Source organism: Pempheris klunzingeri, chromosome 11 (genome assembly GCF_042242105.1).
Source record: "Pempheris klunzingeri isolate RE-2024b chromosome 11, fPemKlu1.hap1, whole genome shotgun sequence".
NCBI lineage: Eukaryota > Metazoa > Chordata > Actinopteri > Acropomatiformes > Pempheridae > Pempheris > Pempheris klunzingeri.
Genome location: NC_092022.1, coordinates 5,419,529 through 5,439,392, shown reverse-complemented (window position 1 = coordinate 5,439,392; position 19,864 = coordinate 5,419,529). Strand labels below are relative to the sequence as shown.

At 42.0% G+C, this 19,864-nt stretch overlaps 4 protein-coding genes across 4 annotated transcripts in view; 3 read left to right on the top strand and 1 right to left on the bottom strand.

Moving 5' to 3' along the window:
- The window catches only part of LOC139210208 (solute carrier family 25 member 45), a 180,195-nt gene that overhangs the window by 121,172 nt on the left and 39,159 nt on the right, over positions 1-19,864 (bottom strand). The gene's annotated exons all lie outside the window — the stretch shown is intronic.
- hspb7 (heat shock protein family, member 7 (cardiovascular)) lies at positions 937-4,800 on the top strand. Its single transcript, XM_070840027.1, has 3 exons — positions 937-1,281; positions 3,119-3,243; positions 4,008-4,800. Exons 1-3 carry the CDS (start codon positions 1,116-1,118, stop codon positions 4,185-4,187), a joined length of 471 nt encoding a protein of 156 aa, XP_070696128.1. The 5' UTR covers positions 937-1,115; the 3' UTR covers positions 4,188-4,800.
- On the top strand, positions 6,435-14,842 carry zbtb17 (zinc finger and BTB domain containing 17). The gene is made up of 15 exons (XM_070840092.1): positions 6,435-6,576; positions 7,827-8,060; positions 8,206-8,385; positions 8,950-9,270; positions 9,423-9,512; positions 9,753-10,027; positions 10,320-10,462; positions 10,566-10,866; positions 11,032-11,119; positions 11,372-11,488; positions 11,589-11,709; positions 11,912-12,042; positions 12,160-12,423; positions 12,550-12,639; positions 13,545-14,842. Exons 2-15 carry the CDS (start codon positions 7,856-7,858, stop codon positions 13,964-13,966), a joined length of 2,748 nt encoding a protein of 915 aa, XP_070696193.1. The 5' UTR covers positions 6,435-6,576; positions 7,827-7,855; the 3' UTR covers positions 13,967-14,842.
- On the top strand, positions 15,399-19,557 carry ddost (dolichyl-diphosphooligosaccharide--protein glycosyltransferase subunit (non-catalytic)). The gene is made up of 11 exons (XM_070839375.1): positions 15,399-15,644; positions 16,233-16,343; positions 16,449-16,535; positions 16,624-16,727; positions 16,838-16,932; positions 17,267-17,360; positions 17,495-17,643; positions 17,836-17,983; positions 18,103-18,223; positions 18,323-18,429; positions 18,798-19,557. The coding sequence occupies exons 1-11, from the start codon at positions 15,410-15,412 to the stop codon at positions 18,945-18,947; spliced, it is 1,401 nt and encodes a 466-aa protein (XP_070695476.1). The 5' UTR covers positions 15,399-15,409; the 3' UTR covers positions 18,948-19,557.

The window sequence follows — 19,864 nt, the reverse complement described above, 5'->3', positions numbered from 1 at the left end:
ATGAGCAACCGACTGAGAAGACAAAGCAAAAGTCAAATATATAACATCACTGAGCCCATAAATGGCGCTTAATGGATTTAACTGTCAGCAGCAGTGACTGGAGAGGAGAGCAGTGAGTGTTTTCTAATCACGATGGGCGCTGCTCTCCACGCAGATATTAATAGCAACAAAGCAATGTCACTACTAAGTCCCCTGCTCCTGCTGACGGCTTTGTTTTCAAGTACATTCTTTCCATCTTTGTTTTGCTCTCAACTTACCCTGTGAGATAGCACTTTTCACTATTCATTTTTTCAATTCACTTTTCACTCTCAGTGGGAGAGAACTGCTTTTTCCAGCGAACCATTTGTTGCTAATGTTGCGAGTGCAGAGGTTTAACATGTTCATTTAATAAACAGATGACTTGAAGTGGGATTTCAGTTAAAAAACGAGGCCTGAAAAAGACTTCCCTAATGAGATGAAAACCTACCGTGAAACATGGGACGCTATGTCGTTTAGTGGCAGAACCATTCGAGGATCCAATTTCAGGACAGACAAGTCGTGGCATTGAATATTAAGAGAGCAGAATAAACAGACGGATGAAGCGATGGAGTGCGGGGAGAATTAAAGAGAGGAGAGGGAAGCTATTTCGGGGATAGTGTGTCTGAAATGACAACTGTTGCCCCCCTCCCCTTGCCACCCCGTGCTCTTTCTCATCAAATCCCACTCTCTCTCCTGTTCTTAACCTCGGGGCCTTCAATGCCCAGAACTTTTCCAACCACAAACCCTCCTCTCCATCCTCTTCATGCGTCTCATGATAAATATAGAACACTATTACCCTTTCCCAATGAGCGGTGACACACGTGCGCACTGCCCGACCATGCATGGGACCATACAGTATATAAGGGCCATGGGTGAGAGGCTGCAGGAGAGTGGGAAAATAACACAAACATACCTAACACAAGCATTAAAAGAACAAAAAGGAAAGAAAGGAAGGCGGAAGAGTACTATTGAGTGTATTATTCTTACATTTAAGCCTCTGGAAGACTCCCAGAGCAGCCACAAGAGGAACTCTCTCCGCCTCCCTCTTCCCTCCCTTTACTCTCCTCCTCTGCCTTATCCAGCACTCTCAGCCATCCATGAGTGTGACCAACTCCTCTGCCTATCGATCGGAGCGTAGTTTCCACCAGACTTCATCCTCATCCTCGTCCTCTGGTAACCCATACATGGAGAAGAGCCGGGGACTGTTCGCAGAGGACTTTGGCTCCTTCATGAGGCCTGGGAGCGACGCCTTGGGGTTCTCCAGTAAGTTGGAAGCATATTCAGGTCTCTGTAACTCGTCTCTGTGTGCAAAAAGTGGTATGAAAATAATAGCAACAGCAGGTTGAAGTGACTGTTATGACTGTAAAGTAGATTTAAGTGCTGCTTTGGAAGGGATTTGTTTAAAGCATGGTGTTTTTCTCCATAAAGTGGTGATAAAATATGTCGGAGCTGACAGTTAAGAGGAGGGAGACAACAGGCAGGGCTAAGTTCAAAAGGGATAAGTACTCTGGTGTGGTTGATGTGTGTGGACACATGTGTATCTCAGCAAGATAGTGGCCATGGTGCAGTGTGACGGTTTAACTAAGATGTTTTTTAAAAAAAAGATGGAAAGTAAGCAGATGCAAACGAGAGAACACATTCAGAGCTGGACCTGTGTCTTTGTAGAAATCAAGGCTCTGCTTGGCTCTTTCTTCCAGTTTTTTCAAGCATTGATGAGTTATATGATAATAAAATATTTACAAAATACACATTGAGGTGAGGAGGCATGTCACTTTACAGTGCCTGGTTAGTCTTCCAGCTCAGTAATGCGTGGAGCCTGTGTGAACTGTTCTTTATCAGTTCACTGCTGGCACACACAGACGTGTAAATGTGTGACACCTGAACTTTAAATGGAGTCCATGTGGTTCGTGTGTTGGAGAAGAGCAGAACTGTCTTGGAGCCGTCGCTGCTATCCCATAGGTGCAGCCACGGGGGCAGTTAATGGGAAAGAAAAGCACACATGCAAGTGAGCAGGCCGGGGAATGCTGGACTGAGTGCCAGCAGTGTGACTTCACACATCGAGTATCTAGAATGACGCCTGCATAAGGAATGACCAGATGGTTACCCGGTGACCGGTGTACACACCAAATACATACACACACGCACAGTCGGAATGATGTCACACCATCAAACCAGCCTGCATATGTGAAGTCAGAGCTAATATCACACGCACACTCATTTCCAGTGTGGTGATGTGTGTGTGAGGTCATGTGTTACCGCGTAGTTCTTCACTGAGCTCACAGTCGTCAGTGACGATCGGCATCAGACAGCGTGATTATTGTGTTTCTTTAGTGGATCCTGTTACTGTCTGCTGCCTATTTTCCCCACTGAGATCATTAAAGCTGCTCTAATCAATAGGTTTTTTATGACCAATGTACCAAATGACTAAGTGTAATGTGAAGTTCCCCTCAGCTACACAGCACCTTTAAGCCTATTTTAGCTCATTGTTTTGATTTTCCGTCCCCAAATTTCCGGTCTCATCAGCTAAGCAGTAGCAGGTAGCTGTTTTTAGTGAAATAGCTGGTTATTGTAAAAAATCAAATGCTGAAATCACATCATTAAATCTGAACTGATGTCAATGTGAAAATAATCAATGATTACAGTCTCTCCTCACTCACTTTTCCACATCCACCTTCATCCTAATAGCTGCTCAACTGTTGCCAAGGAAATTGTATTACTCAACTGGACGGGCAGATGAGAAAACAGTGTACCTCTGACTCAATCTGTTAACAGATCACACAAATCTAGAAAAGCTTACATCAGCCCTGAAGGGCGATCTCATCCTATTCAATAACTCCTGCACTTCATCCATAGCTGATTCTGTTCTACAGCCAGATCATCCCAACCCCATTATGACGATTTCCTCTTCTTCCTTTTTCTTCTTTTTCGTGTCTTTATGTTTCTTCTGTTTGCCATAAATGTCATGAAAATAAATACACTTATTCACCTGCAGATAATTCTATTGTCTGCATTTGCTCCACTGCACTGGAAAAGACAAAAACATAGATGTGCTCCCGTTCTGTCCTGCGGTTTAACATTTGTCATCATGTTGTGGGTTCAGGTGGAGCTGGAAATATCAAGACTCTTGGGGATTCGTACCAGTTCACAGTTGATGTGCGAGACTTCTCCCCAGAGGACGTCATCGTCACCACGTCCAACAACCAGATTGAAGTCCACGCAGAAAAGGTGAGCGCCCTTGTTTCTGATTTGGGAACTTTGAGGTGTTAAAATGTCTCCCATGGTGGGACCTTGAGACTAAACTCTTTTTAAATTGGAGTGTGTGGTCTCACTCGAGAGGCAAAGTTCCTCCCCTTTCGGTGGGCCCCATGGGACCTTATTTTGGGAAATGTGTCAGTGGCAGTGTCATAAAGATAGTAAAGTTTTAGATAGTTTTGTGTGAAATTGCTCAGTGAACAATAAATGTCACCTGCTAGCAAGCTAGCGAACTTACTGTACCTATATCCTTCAATGAGTGTATTATAAGACCTGGTTACTGATCCTTTGTAATAGTGGTCTAAGGATGGTCACTATGAAAAACAAGAAGCAAGGCTGAATGGCAGTCCGGTATCCAACTCTTATAATCATCCTTGTGTCCCACCATCAAATGCAACATGATCTTTCCTGATATGTTTTATCCAAAGACTCTTGGTGCCTTTATCAGCCAGGAAGCCAAAGAACGAGCAGACCCAGCCACCTGCTTGTGTAACTTTTGGGTGTGTAGTCTTTCTAGTTAGGTATTTTCTTAAACGTCTTCTAAACATAAACAATTTTACAAAAAATTGAAATTGAATCGTTAATGTGACAAAAATCCTATGTGTAATTCAAGGCACAATTAAAATGAGTTAAAAAAAATTGATTTGTCTCTCGCCATTGACGGCGCAGGACTTTGCCTCTCTGCAGGCAGGTTCCAAATGACAATACAATTACAGCGTCTTATCTGTCGTTGACAGCTGGCCCAGGATGGTTCGGTGATGAACACTTTCACACACAAGTGCCAACTACCTGAGGACGTGGACCCCACCTCGGTGACGTCATCACTGGGCACCGAGGGGACCCTCACAGTCAAGGCACGACGGCACCCGGCCAAACACGAGCTCGCACAGACCTTCCGCACCGAGATCAAGATCTAGAGAGGGACCTACTTTCTCATCACAAACCTCTCACTTTTTGTGTTTTTAATGCTAATTCCTGTGTTTCCTGCCTTCACTTAAGCCATTCTACTTTACACACTTGGTGCTGTGCTCTATAAAACATGCCGCGTCCTCCATCCACGATTGCAACAATGCCTGTTGCCGCTCATTTATATTCTGAGTTAGTGCACCGTACACAGCAGCCATAGGTCACCCCCCTCACAACAGACTGAGACACAGCAGCTCGCACATGTACAGCATTTGAACAAACACAAACACTGAGAAATGAACTGACCAGTTCACTGCCTCTCCCCTGTCCTTCAACACACTTCTAAAATCAAAAATTCACCACTGAAATTGATGGCTGCCACGTTAATAATAATTTATTGTATATTATTATTTGTGTGAATAAAATGATCCTGCTTTGACAATAAGCATCTGGCAATGTGTAGGCCTTTTGATTGATGCATGGCATGAAAAATAGACTTTACTGAAGATGCTGGGGTTTCAGCACCCGACATGTATTTGCAGAACAGAATGAGAATTTTTACAAGCATCACCGTCTTTATTCAACACGCTGATGAATTAATAATCAATATGGAAAGTATGATTGACCCGATACCATTATTTTCTTCTTCACCATGCAGCCACATAAAGATCTAAATAAGACACCGCAGGACAAACTACTCTCAGAATCAATACGAAGCAGAGTAGCATCCAGTCGGGAGAGAAGGTGCTTCTAGTTAGCCTTTTGTGTGTGGAGGCATTTATGAGGCATCTGTCCTGCTTCCATGAGAAAAAATTTCAAAGGTGCTATTCAAGCAAAGTAATTTAGAAGCTTTTGCTATGTGGCTTTAATTTACTCCAGTATATTCTCGCCTGGCTGTCGCCTTAGCATTTTGGTGTGAATCTCCCTGAGGAAGGCCTCGTGATCGAAAACACATTACGTCATGATTTGTAATGACCTGTTAGTGGCATTTTAATGGAAGTTTTTTTTTTATATTCCCCTAAAGAATGCTTTGGAAATTATTCTGTATTATTACTCTTAATGGTGTTCGTATAATTCACTTTACTCTGACGCTCTTCTGTGTGGTATAGTAAACTTTGATTTCCAATGTTAATGATTTAGGACGGCCTGACAAAATGAGTTTTGAGTAGGTTTACCATTAAGTAGCCTACAGAAATATTATAAAAAAATATATTCAGTATTGATATTATAAAAGCATTTATGTGTAAATCAGGTTCACAGCATCTTATGTGTTGGTTGTTGTGTTTGTCATTACAAGTTCTTCTGCACATCTATGTAACAACTTTATTATTGATGGTATACTACTAGTAATTTACTCTGAACCTGCCTTAACAGTAAAGCATGCTACAGCATTCAAATTATACAAATCAATAAAATCTATCTAATCTAATCTAATCTAAAATGCTGCAACCAGACTGGTAAGCACCCGCATTCTGTTTGCATTGGCTTCCAGTTAACTTCAGGGTTGATTTTAAAGTTTTACTATTAAAGCACTACACGGTCTGGCTCTAGCATATATCAGTAAACTTTTATGTCCCCGTCTTCCTGCACGCAACCTCAGATTGACAACAAAACTTTGCAAACAGCCCCCGATCTCCACTTAAAACTAAAGGAGAGGTGCTTTTACTGTCAGTGACTGATACTCTGGAAATTCCTCTTGTAACCTGGATGATTTCTATTAAATCAATACTAAATCTAATGGCTATACATTTGCGTTTGTGCATTATTTTTGTTTGTTTGGCTGCTGTATGATTGTTTTTCTCTTTTTTGCTAATTCTATTTCTGTTGTTATAGGAAGGTGAATCCTATCATTTGTGAAGCATTTTGTATCTGTGTTTAGGTAGGCCTGTTATAATAATCATCATTATTGTTATTAGTAGTAGTATGGGATGTAATAATAATATTAATATTAATAATAATACCTTATTATAACAGGCCTACCTTAACACAGATACAAAGTGCTTTTATAATAATATATTTTATAATATTGATAAATTATCCTTAGTATTACTATTATTAGTAGTAGTAGTAGTATTAGTATTAGTAGTAGTAGTAGTAGTAGTAGTAGTAGTATGTAAGTATTATTATATCACATAATAATAACAAAGCTTGAGTCTATTGCGCCACCTCGCGGTCAACCCGAGCCCAGCTCATGCTCCCACTGCGCATGCTCCGGTAAGGCATCCGGCTGGCCCCTATCAATCGATCAGAGAGAGGAAGATGGCGGTGGATGGAGTTAGCGGGGCAGGATCGATCACCGAAACACTCGATTGGGTTTGTTTTTCCTAACTGAGTCAAACACTCCGTAACACGGTCCGGTCCGGCAGTTTGAACCGGGAGCTAAGAAGCGGGGACAACAAGGTAAACCAGGAGTTAGTTTGTAATAAAATGGCGCTCGTACGGAGCTGAAAGAACAAGCTAGCTGTGAAAACAGCGTCAGATGGAGATAGGCCCGACTGGTCGGTCCGCCATCTTGTCCCTTCACTACATGCATGTCTAGGCACGCTAAATTAATCCCTGATAACAAAGCTACAAGGATGGAGGAATTGTAATCGATAAATTGCACTGTCAAACCAAGCTGTCAAAACTTCTAGAGAAGCTAAATTTCAGGATATGTTTTCACAGCTGCCTAAAAATCCCTTTATTTTTGTGTCTAGTCGCTTTAGCTGAAGCTAAACTCTGCCGTCATTGTGGTTAATTTCGCCACTCGAGGTGTAGTTAGCCAAATACCAGCTAGCTATACTTTGAATGATTGTTTTTCGTTGCTTAAACATAGTTTTAGGTTGAAATCTTGTATCTGTGCCGAGTATTTTTTGGATAAAGAGCCTTGAGTACAGACTCCACCAACAATACAGCCCAAACCAAGCACAGTCTCTGCAAGATACATGAGATACTTATCTGACTTTAGCATCATCACAAAGAATTGTAAAGTATAAAGATACAGCCCACTGAGCTAACCTGAGTTATACATTCACACACAGTTTAAACAGACCTGACTAAAACACTGTTGCTCTGCATTTAATGTAAATATAAGTGAGTTGCAGGAAGAACCTACATTGGTTTCCTGAAACTTTTTTTAAAAAATTGTCAGATACAGCAAAGCCACAGGATATTTTAAAATTAGGACAGTGAGAAATGGGGCTGTTTTTAATTTGGAGCTTCTTACGTGTAACTGTTCAGGTTTGGCTCACAAGGATGGAGATTTCTCATAATATAATAATAAAAAATATTCAAGACAAAGATTCATCCATGAAAGATCCTGAATGCAGCTTTAATAAGGTGGAATTGTATTAATGTTGGAGTTACGTACATGATTTTCGAAGGCTGATAGTATTTTTTAGATGATGGTTTGTATCTTGTTTCTCATCACTCTCTCACATCTTGTGCTCATAAGTATTGCACAGGTCATCTGAATTATCAATTAGATCAGGTTGCTTCACTGTGCAGAAGGAGGAGACAGTCATATCAGGGGTTGACAACATTGATTGATTGGAAGTGTTTTAGTAAAAAGAAAATGAAAGCAGCCATGCCAGTGTAGAGACGAACTGATTTACTGTTCTCCGCTTTTTGAGCCTCTCCTAACCTGCCACATGTGACTTCTTGCTTGTCAGCGGCCCACAGAGCCCCACAGACTTTCAGGATGGAGTTTCCGTGGCACAGCGGGAAGGTCCTGGAGCAGCTTAACCGCCAGCGCAAGCAGGGCCTCCTGTGTGACTGCACCTTTGTTGTGGACGGGGTGGACTTCAAGGCCCACAAAGCTGTGTTGGCTGCCTGCAGTGTCTACTTCCGCACCCTCTTCCTGGACCAGAAAGACGTGGTGCATTTGGACATCAGCAATGCAGCAGGTAGGCTCCCGTCAGCCTGTGGACGCACATTTTCACGTACTTTAACATTATTTATTCAGCAGCTTCTGTCATTTTCATCTTCCAGTGCTCTGTGTTCTACTTGAGTAGTAGTAAATGTACCCCACCATCACTGCTGTTGTTACAGGTTTGGGTCAGGTCCTGGAGTTTATGTACACGGCCAAGCTAAGTCTAAGTCCACAGAATGTAGAAGATGTGCTGGCTGTTGCTAACTTCCTACAGATGCAAGAAATTGTAAACGCCTGCTCTGCTTACCAGTCAATGTCAAATCCAGCTCCGTCCCTCATAACGCTGGATTTCGCCGTTGGTGAGTCGAGTCTTCCCATAGCCTCTTCATTGTAAGACTGCATTCAATATAATAATCGTAATGATTTTAATTAATTATCCTCAATTTAATACATTGTGCCCTCATTTTTAACAGTGCTGAATGAGGCCAAGCATTCATTGCTGGCATAGAAAGGGGCATAAGTATTCTGTGTTTAATTAATTTATCAATATAATGTCTCAAACCTTAAATATCACGTTCAGTGGTCTGAGGCTGCCTATGTTTATGTTGTTAGAGGAGGTATTTCCCCTCTTTTTATGGCTGGCAGCAGCCATTACAGGTAGCATTCTTCACCTGCATTATAATGAAACAAGAAGTCAGAGCTTTTTAAACTGTAATTCAGGCCTTCATTGTTGTTGTTTTGAGCTGATAATAACCTTTCTATTAATTAATTAACATCTGGTAAAGTCTTTATTCAAAATGATTATGATAAAACTGAAAACTGAACTTTTTGTGCAACTACTCATTTTTTATTGTTTATGCTGATTTCCAGACATTGTCTGGCGTATTCTAATTAAAAGATATTTTCATTTTTCAACAAACCAGAAGATAAAACAAGTAAAGGAGAGCAAAGAGAGGAAATGGAGAGTGAGCTGGCGGAAGCGGCATCACAAGCAGAGGAGAATCCTTCTACCACCCCCACAGAAGAGAAAGAACCCCCAGAAAATCAGGAAAATTCAGATGAAGACATCCCTACCGAAACACAGCAGACCAACCCGGCCAAACCCCACTCAGGCCGCGGACGACCCTCCAAAACCACCGCATCTTCTTCTCAGAAGAAGATATCTATAAAGAAGGAGGATGAAAGTGCTGCACAAGATGTGCCTGGATTTCAGGACGACCCCTCTGACACTGACTACACGCCCAGTAAGTATACATCTAGATCATCCCCTAACCTGTCCATTTGTTGTGTCCCAACATTTGTAAAGTCAAGTGTTGAAGGTCCACGTGATGCCTTCCAGTGTCTGGAAAGTGCTGATCTTTTTATAAACCAAGAGATATTTTCTGTTTGTTCACAGAATCACAGTTGAAATCTGATGGCGGCTCGTCGTACATGAGCTCTCGGGGGAGAAGAATCAGAAAACCTCCTCGAAGAAACTTCCCACCTGGTGAGCAGGCTGAGCTCGTTTGCTGTGCTGTATCAACCCAAACAACAGCATTTTACTCTAAACGTTTCACAGGTTATGGCGTTTGTTGGGTATCATCATACAGAAACATATTCCAGACAGAAAAAGTTGAAGAATTTGATGCATTTGAAAAATTGTGATTCGAGATTTTTCTAAATCACTTGTATGTATGATTCAAGACATTCAGTCATTTTCAAGAGTTCTCTATTGTCGCCCTCGCAGACAATGACTCAGAGGATGAAGACACATCAAAGACAAAAGCTGCGAAGGTGGCGTTGCAGACACAAGTGGCTGCTGAACAGGAGGGCGACTCTGCAGAGACTGGTGATGGGGAGGCTGACGATGAAGAGGGAGCTGAAGAGGAAGTTGAAGAGATTAGCCAGCAGGAGGGAGAAGTGGGTTTGAGCAGCGATGGAGACGGCAGGCAAACACAGTCGACGTCTATGAGCAGCCGATCGGAGTCAAAGCCTTACAGCTCCGTGACACACAAATGTGAGGTGAGAAACATCAGTCTGGGTGCAGGAGGGTAGAATAAAGAACATACTCGATTTGTATTTTAGCTTCTTTAATTTCATGTTTACATTTTGTCAGGCTTAGTGCTGTTTACAGCTTTTTCATGAAAGGTAACTCTTTGTTACAAGCGTTGTGATGCTGGGAGCTTTTATGCAAATCTTGGTGACGAAGGGAGTTTTTGCAAAACACACATGCTGGTTACAGTTGCATACAAATCTTTGCCTTTAATGGTTTCGTCAGCTCACTCTTCATGACATCTTCCACTCTTCCTTTCAGGACTGCGGGAAGAAATTCACCCACACAGGGAATTTCAAGAGACACATGCGTATTCACACGGGAGAAAAGCCATTCAGCTGCCGGGATTGCAACAAGGCTTTCTCTGACCCTGCAGCCTGTAAAGCCCACGAGAAAACACACAGGTGAATCACATGCATTCAGCTTCCCTCAACTCCTTTATGCTGACAGCTGCCTGTTGTGCTCTGTCATGCTTATGTGTTCATTTGAGCTCTTGTTCCCTCTTAGCCCTCTGAAACCATACTGCTGCTCAACCTGTGGGAAGAGTTACCGCCAGATAAGCCTGCTCAACCTACACCGCAAACGCCACACAGGCGAGGCGCGGTACAGCTGCGAAGTGTGCGGCAAACTCTTCACCACATCTGGCAACCTGAAGCGCCACCAGCTGGTGCACAGCGGCGAGAAGCCGTACCACTGCGACTACTGCGAGAAGTCCTTCTCTGACCCGACGGCCAAGATGCGACATCTGGAGACGCACGACACGGAGAAGGGCAACAAGTGTCCCCACTGCGACAAACGCTTTAATCAGGTAATAGCATGCTTGTGAAAGTGTTTCTGTGGAACAACACATCAGGAGCATCAGAAACTTTTCTTAGAGAGTTTGGTCACCAGATAATTTATATGTACGCACATGAAACCATTTATAAATATTAAATCAAATTTGTTACCTTACCTTGTTTTGTGTTTTCTTTAGGTGGGAAATCTGAAGGCTCACTTAAAAATCCATATCACAGACGGACCTCTCAAGTGCAAGGAATGTGGCAAACAGTTTACCACTTCAGGTAAGAAGACAGTTTGGACCACATGTTTTCTTAACTTAAGTTTCTTCTGTTACAGTGATTTTAACTTGTAAGAAATCTACTATGGTTGACTTTTTCACTGAAACAGATGAAAGACCTTTTTATGTGGAGCAAACACAATTCCAGCTGCTCTCAGTTCATCCGCATGTTATCTAAAGGAAGCTTACTTCTGTAGTCGTGTTTTAGCTTTGAGGCATTTGGCCTAACCTTTGCATGACAACATCCGCTCTTTAGGTAATCTGAAGAGACACCTCCGAGTTCACAGTGGGGAGAAACCGTACATCTGTGTGCACTGTCAGAGAGCTTTCAGTGACCCGGGAGCTCTGCAGCGGCACGAACGCATCCACACAGGTATCCCCATGATGTTCAGACAATAGAATGTGAAGACAACGTATCCTGTACAACATCATTCATTCATCTACATTGTGAGACTTTGATTCATGTTTTACAGGAGAGAAGCCCTGTGTCTGTCTCATCTGTGGCAAGGCCTTCACACAGGCCAGCTCACTCATCGCTCACGTCCGCCAGCACACTGGAGAGAAACCCTATGTCTGTGACCGCTGTGGCAAAAGGTCAGCAAGCACATAAGTCAGTACTGTAACAGAACGCTCGTTTTTCACACTCACTTGTACCTTGATATGATCCAACGAGGAGATGTGAAGAGAAAACACAGAACATTAGCTACTGGTTAAAAGTTTTACCTTGCATATGAAATAGTGGGAATCACAGATCACCTGCATCTGCATATCTACCTTTATGTATCTCTCTGGACAGGTTTGTGCAGTCTAGTCAACTGGCCAATCACATTCGGCATCACGACAACGTCCGGCCGCACAAGTGTCAGATGTGCAACAAAGCTTTTGTTAATGTGGGAGACCTGTCGAAGCACATTATCATTCACACGGGTAAGAACAGAATTGGTGTCATAATCATAGGGCTTCACAGTAATGGAGGAGATAGACGGTTCTTCTCCTGTTGAGCTCGTAAGTTGCTATTTCTCTTTCTTCGTCCTGCTCTCTCAGGGGAGAAACCTTTCCTGTGTGATAAATGCGGCCGAGGATTCAACCGGGTGGACAATCTGCGCTCCCACGTCAAGACTGTCCACCACGGCAAGGCCGGCATGAAGCGGCTGGTGGTAGCGGGGGGCAGCGCTGATGAGGGGGCTGACGAGGGCGCAGGGGCATCCACCTCTGACAGCGAGATCAACATAGTCACCGTCACCACGGAGGACATTGTCACCCTGGCAACCGAAGCCCTGGCAGCCAGTGCTGTGGCTCAGCTGACAGGTCAGACGGCGTCTTCAAGGCCAAGTTCAGGGATTTGGGGGGAAATGTCAACATCCTGGGGTACGAGGATGAAAGGGTGTAGACATTGATACGAGTTTGTTTACCTTGTGTCGTGTCTGTTGACAGTTGTTCCTATGGCTGCTTCAGTGTCTGCAGATGAGACGGAGGCTTTGAAAGCTGAAATCACCAAAGCGGTAGAGAAAGTGCAAGAAGCAGGTAAGACTGCAAAAGCTCACCATGTAGTATGAACTTCAGTATCTGTATTTGAATGGTATCATAGCATTAGAAAACCATGCAAACAGTTGGGTCAAGAATGGCGCTTAGAGCATAAGAGGATAGTTGAACATAAAAAAGGGTCCCACAGTGGAATTTAATTCTTTGCTGAGTCTGTTTGCTGTAGTGGTGCTGCAGCCTTATTCAATACTGAGCCATCATCTGGATTTGGGCAAAATATGTGTAGTGATTAAGTTATCATGGTATTTAACAGAGACAACTTAAAGACAAAATGTTTTTTAATGCCTTCAATGCTTTCTGCAGTCACAATACTTGATTCCATAGAACATTCCTTTTACAATGAAAACAAGTTTAAGTTAGCAGTTTTAATCGATCAATGCTACGAATAAAATGGAACCACTGCCAAAACCTTGAATGAATCCAAAGCCAACAAATACTTGAACCTGCCTATGTAACTCTATAGACTTGCTATATGATGCAAATGTGTCCATGATTCACAACTGAAAATCATTGAAGTACTCACTGAAGTGGAAATAATGCCATTACCAAATTCATTGAACAAATAATGTTTATGGCTGCACTCCTGCAACACTACTACTAAGATAACATAATAAGTTTGATTAAGAAATATAACGTGGCATGATGTTTACTAGCTGCCCTTGAACTCTTGATGATATCACATGATTTTCATCTGCATGTAGAGTTTGTCCAGTTGTCATTGTCATTTAAATGTATGTATGATATTATATCATGTTGTGTTTGCCAGATTACTGAAATACACAAGAGCGGTCAGACTTTCCAGGTGGAAATGTGTAACTTTAAAGGGAACACAGTATTAGAAATGTGAATGACTGACTTTGTTTTGCCAATTCTTCTTCCGTTTCCAGACCCCAATACCCAGATCCTGTACGCTTGTGATTCATGTGGCGATAAGTTCTTGGACGCCAGCTCCTTGGCCCAGCATGTACGCATCCACACAGCACAAGCCTTGGTCATGTTTCAGGCAGACTCCGACTTCTACCAGTACACCACAACCACCACGGCTGAGGGGGATTCTGCCCCAACATGGCAACCCACGGCTGAGCAGGTCATCCAAGAGGGGGAGCTGATCTTCCGTGCCCAGGATGGAGAGGGGGAGGCAGAAGGAGGGATGGTTGGAGAGACACAGGAACAAGAGGAAGAGTCGGGAGGGGTGATTCAGGAGGGGAGGGAGGATGGAGAGGTGGAAAACGTCACAGAGGAAAAACATGAAGCAGCAGCAGAGGCAGAGGAGGAAAAAGAAGAGATGGAATGTGATAATCAGGCATAGTGGGGCAGATTAGTGAAAAGTCTATGAAATGTTCTAATCTAATTTATATAAGAGAATGAAATACAAAAAAAATGAAGTTAGTTGCTGAGGTCTCAGAGTTACAACATGCTTTGATGTTAAAACTCACTCAAAACTGGATTCATAACATGAGGCACTTTTTAAACAAGTTTTTCTTAGGATGTACGGTCATAAATCATGTTTTTTGCAGTAAACAAGGTGAGATCCAGTGGTTTGGTAAATATTGTTGTGAATTCTTTCAGAGATGGTTATACTACTTTGTATAGTTTGCTTATTTTTAGAGTTAAATGCAGGAATATGCATTATCCTTTGTATAAAACAATTCTGTCTTACCTAATAGAATTTAAAGAAAGCCCTGTGTGTTATTTTTCCATTTCACTCAAATGAGATATATGTACATTTTGCTTAAACAGTCGAAAGATTTTATTGTACTTTAGTATTTTCATGAAAAGCACATTATACAGAGATTATCTACATGAACATGTGAGGTTACTAAAGATTTAATTGAAGGGGTAATTGTCATCTCCTTTTTCCAAAAGCGTGGTGACGTATTCATGTACTGGCAAACACTGTAAATGCTGTGCATGTATGATATTTGTATATTTGTTCTGTGTCCTCTAAAACAAAGTCTTAATACCTAAGATAGATAGAAATGTGAGTGGTGATGACAAACTGGTCTTACATCAATACCATAACAGATTTTTTTTTCTGTTTTTGCAGTAAACTGGTTACTTTCATGAAGACAGTTCACTGTCACCAATGGGTTCATGTCATTATTTCGCTATTTATATAAACATTGTTATGATAGTAGCATTGTTTAGACTCACTGGAAGTCATCATATGACCAATAAAGAATCATCACACAGTCTGACCAGCCTTGTGTTGTGCTGTAATTTTTATGAAAACAATGTACTTGTTACTTGTTTCCTTGCTAATGGCGTTCCCAGAATATAATAGTTTTTTGTTTTTTTTAAAGTGTGGTCCAGGTACATAAAGTAATAACATACATAAATTCAATGAGGAAAATAAGGCACTTAGCACGAATATAGCATAATTTGATTTACACATTATTTGCATGTTAATGGTTGTTTCTAGCCAAATTATTGGCAACCATACTGCATCTCCTAAGATATAACTTAACTAAAAACTAAAAAGCGTAGGCATTTTAAGTCATTTAGGCACTTCAGCTCAACTCGTGATAAAGTCCCGCAGTTAGTCTTGGTTATGATAATGCAGTAAATAAAGCAGATATGATATTTTCAGTCCCTAGATCCCTATTCTTCCGTGATTGTCAGTCTTATAATAAAGCTGTCACCCTATTGGCTGAGCGGTAGTCAGTGCGACGCGTTCCTCTCTGTGATTGGCTGAATCTCGGGGGTCAAAGTTTAGTCGTCTGTTAACGCTGACGTCGACTTCTGCAGCAAAATGGCGTCGTTGACAGCAGACGTGCATACGGACCGGCCCGGTTCTTTATCATTGTCCAAAAAAAGGACCGCAATGATGAGCCAGAGGAGGTTCAGACTTTTAGACAACAATGTTCTTTTAGTCCTTTCGTTAGTCTCCATGTTGCATTGTGCTTTGGCCGACGGTAAAACGTTGGTTCTGCTGGACAACCTCAACATCAAAGACACCCATTCAATCTTCTTCCGCAGTCTGGCAGGTAAACGACATTAGTGCTTTTTCATCCATAAATGCTCTCCTCTGTGCTGCTATAGACCCCTTTGTGTTGCAAACAGGTCCCTGAGTATAGGTCATCTGGGTCTTGAGCTTGTTGACTTGAGCTTCGTGCAACATAGCCTGTCTGCTAGCGTTAGCTTTATTTTCGCTGTGTCTCACCAAACTTCATTCAGTCTTCTTGCAATTTCATGTATTTTTGATGAAATAAGGATATTGTTTGTGCTTCGTAATGTTTACTTACACTGCATTTAATGCACAAGGGGCTGCTATTCATTTCGGCATCCTTCTAGTGCATCAAATGGTTAATAATTTGATATGTGTTTTGTACTTTATAATCTATTCAGCAGGCATCCTCAGCCAAATAATTCAGTTATGCCCCATGCAACTGATCAAGGCAAGATTACAATAACTTAATACACGTAAGGTTGCCTCACTTGCTGATATACTTGCAGTGTAGCTGAGCTGTTGAGTTATAGTATAGAGGTTTCCAATCCTTGCATTGTTACTGCAAAAATGCATGACAAGTATGTAAGTTAATGATTGATAATGGATAATGTCTATCTCTTTTCAGATCGTGGCTTTGACATCACATTCAAGACCTCTGATGATTCATCACTATCTCTGATCAAATATGGCCAGTTCCTGTATGACCATTTAATCATCTTTTCACCATCAGTTGAGGGTAAATTTCACACTCTTCCTTCAGAGTCAAGCTAACAATTTAACAGCTTGTGTGTGCCTCGCTGAAAGGATCTTCACAGTAATTTTTTTTTATGATCATCTGCAGACTTCGGAGGAAATATAAATGTGGAGACTATCACGTCCTTCATTGACGGTGGAGGCAATGTCCTGGTTGCTGCCAGTTCAGATATCGGTCAGTTGACTTCAAAAAGCTTTTGTTGTGATATTAAACAAAGCATCATAATCTTGTCTCCTATTAATGCTCTTCTCCTGATACACAGGTGACCCTCTGAGGGAGCTGGGCAGTGAGTGTGGCATCGAGTTTGATGAGGAAAAGACCACAGTCATTGACCACCACAACTATGACGTGTCTGACCCCGGAGAGGTAAAAAGAACGCTGTGCTGAGAGCAAACGCATCCACTTTGTTTCACTAACCCCATCTCTAGAGCTTAGACTCCACATTGTTATTTACGAATGATCCTTCCCGCCTCCAGCACAACCTGATTGTTGCTGATCCAGAGAACCTGCTGAAAGCTCCAACTATTGTCGGCAAAGCCACCAATAAACCTGTTCTGTTCAAGGGAGTTGGGTAAGTGCAGGATTCAAAAGTATATTATCACACTTCTCCACTCTAACATTAAGTAGATTGATGTTCCAAACAAGAAGCAAAAACATCGAATCACTGTTTATATTTATTTATATTACTCTTAATTTAAATAAATGACTGCTGCACCTCCCTAGATTTACTTTTCACAGAATCTCAAGCAGCTATAGCAGATACGCTTGAAGAAAGAGACAGCATTTCTTGTTGCACCTGTTTAGTAATGCTCAAAGATTAACTGTTTTACTCACTGCACATGCAAAACCATATTAGATTGGACTAAAATACCATGTACCCCCCCCCCCTCTCTCTCTCTCTACAGCATGGTGGCAGACCCAGACAACCCTCTTGTTCTGGACATCCTTACTGGCTCTTCTACTTCCTACTCCTTTTTCCCTGACAGGCCCATCTCTCAGGTAAGATCACTGAACGTAACAGTTGCATCAGTCATTAGTTAAAAAGAGAATTACTCAGAACTAACAACAGAATTCAGTGTATTGAACTATATTTGCTTTGTTTCTGACCAGTAATCTATATTTTTCCTTTCCAGTACCCTCATGCTGTTGGCAAGAACACCCTGCTGATCGCCGGCCTTCAGGCCAGAAACAACGCCAGAGTGGTTTTCAGCGGCTCCCTGGACTTCTTCAGTGATGCTTTCTTCAACTCTGCTGTGCAGAAGGCCACACCTGGCTCCCAGAGGTAGTCTTCTGTTCATCACATCCCTCCTCTTTCTGTCTCATGGATCCTGTTACAGCTACGACAACTAAACTTTCATCCTTGTTCCTTTCTGTTACATTTCTACTTTCATTATTTAATTTCATTTAATTTCATTATTGTACAGTTATCAGTCTCCTGGGATTTACATACTCCTCTTGTCGTGGTCTTTTACAGGCACGAGCAGACAGGGAACAAGGAGCTGGCCGAGGCTCTGTCTCGCTGGGTGTTCAAGGAGGCTGGAGTCCTCAGGGTGGGAGCTGTCACCCATCATCCTGTTGGAGAGATCACCCCCCCTGCAGCGTACACGATCACCGACCTTGTGGTGAGTTTAAAGTCTCGGCGACTCCTGTGAACAATCATCACCCTGAAGATGTTTGTTGTTTGTTGGCTGTTCGTTTTTTTACATGTATATCTCAATGAGTGTAAAACCTCCCCACGCAGGAGTACAGCATTGTCATTGAGATGTTGTCCGAGGGCCGCTGGATCCCCTTCGACGGAGATGACATTCAGCTTGAGTTTGTGAGGATCGATCCCTTCGTCAGGACTTACCTCAAGAAAAATGGTATGTTGCGGTGGTTATAGAACACCAATGAAGTAATTTTTACTGATGCTTAAATCCTAAATGTATTCTACTATAAAGGCTGCGTTGTCTGTCTTCTAGGGGGTAAATATAGCGTCCAGTTCAAGCTGCCCGATGTGTACGGGGTCTTCCAGTTCAAGGTGGACTACAACCGTCTGGGATACACACATCTCTACTCCTCCACTCAGGCAAGTTAATCAGAAGGTTTACTTCACTTGGGACTACTGGTATGGTTGCTGTACGGAGATCTCATGCAGTGGGAAATGAACAGAAGAACAGAAATACTAGAGACTCAATCATTTAGAGTATTTACCTTTTTATTAATGAATAGAAATAGATGTAAAAAAAAATCTCTATATATATTGTCTGTAATATCTTATGAGGTATTTCAGGGAATACCACTTTGAAATAACAGAACAAGGTTTGGGGAGATTATCCAAGTTTACTTTCTGAATATTGGGGCTTGGAGGATGTTCCTTCGACTTTATGATGTATTTAACAGCCACACTCTTATGTATTGCAGGCTAACTTCTACTAATTTGTTGCTTCTTCACAGGTATCCGTTCGTCCCCTGCAGCACACTCAGTACGAGCGCTTCATCCCATCAGCCTTCCCATACTATGCCAGCGTCTTCTCCATGATGGGAGGACTCTTTGTCTTCAGCGTAGTGTTCCTGCACATGAAAGAGAAGGAGAAGTCAGACTAATGAAGACGAGCAATGTGGAGAGGACAACAATTTGTGGTGTGGAGAGGTGAAATTGAATGTCGTGATGACTTGAATCTTCACACAGGGACTTGGACTGCAGTCCTCAATAAAAGTAGTTTCTGATCGGTTATTGGGGCACTCAATTACGCTGGATCTGGAGGCTAAAAGGGGTGCTGAGTGTAATGCAATGCAGTACTCCGGGTTGGGTTTGTTTGTTTTTTTTTTTGTACTTTGAAATCACTCAAAGGCCTGTAAATGTTCTGAAGTCAGTCAGTTTTTATAAAGTTGCTTTACATCTGATAAAGGCACTTGCCATGGACGTGAAAATCCCTATTGAAATTTGACCTACATTTTCTCAGCCAGGAAAAGTTATTGTGGTAGCTAAATGCACTGAATATGCCAACTGTTCATTTGTTTTTGATGAGACTTAAACATGTTTCCAAAAAAGTTGGAGTCATCTTAACAATAAAATATTGACATTCCACTCTGTATAAACTCCTGTCCTCTCTGAGACATGACATAATTGTGCTCTGTGATTTCCACACTGTATTGAAATGTGTTTTCTGGCTTTCACAGATGGTGTTTTAATAAATAATGCTCCACACTTTGACTGACAAACATGGTGACAAAATGTCTCTTCTATAGGGAATAAACATGCCAGACTCAGTTAATGAGTCTATGAGTCATTATTATCTGATGCCGCTTTATGACTTGAAACATGTATATCTTATGCAGCATGGCTTAACTTTGGCCTTTTATGGATTTTGATAAAATACCCATCAGTTGCCATAAGCCGTATTCACCTATCGGTGTCAATGAAAGGCCCAACTTCTATAAAAGGTGGTTTAGCTTTCACTACATGATTCGCCTTGTTGCACAAAGTCAACGAATGAGATACAGTATGAACCAATTCAAAA

Coding starts and splice junctions, on each gene's coding strand:
- hspb7 (XM_070840027.1), top strand. CDS start 1,116: ATGAGTGTGACCAACTCCTCTGCCTATCGATCGGAGCGTAGTTTCCAC. Junction 1,282..3,118: donor CGACGCCTTGGGGTTCTCCA/GTAAGTTGGAAG, acceptor TTGTGGGTTCAG/GTGGAGCTGGAAATATCAAG. Junction 3,244..4,007: donor TTGAAGTCCACGCAGAAAAG/GTGAGCGCCCTT, acceptor TGTCGTTGACAG/CTGGCCCAGGATGGTTCGGT.
- zbtb17 (XM_070840092.1), top strand. CDS start 7,856: ATGGAGTTTCCGTGGCACAGCGGGAAGGTCCTGGAGCAGCTTAACCGC. Junction 10,028..10,319: donor CCGTGACACACAAATGTGAG/GTGAGAAACATC, acceptor TCTTCCTTTCAG/GACTGCGGGAAGAAATTCAC. Junction 12,424..12,549: donor TGCTGTGGCTCAGCTGACAG/GTCAGACGGCGT, acceptor GTCTGTTGACAG/TTGTTCCTATGGCTGCTTCA.
- ddost (XM_070839375.1), top strand. CDS start 15,410: ATGGCGTCGTTGACAGCAGACGTGCATACGGACCGGCCCGGTTCTTTA. Junction 16,536..16,623: donor TGCTGCCAGTTCAGATATCG/GTCAGTTGACTT, acceptor CCTGATACACAG/GTGACCCTCTGAGGGAGCTG. Junction 17,984..18,102: donor ACACGATCACCGACCTTGTG/GTGAGTTTAAAG, acceptor CTCCCCACGCAG/GAGTACAGCATTGTCATTGA.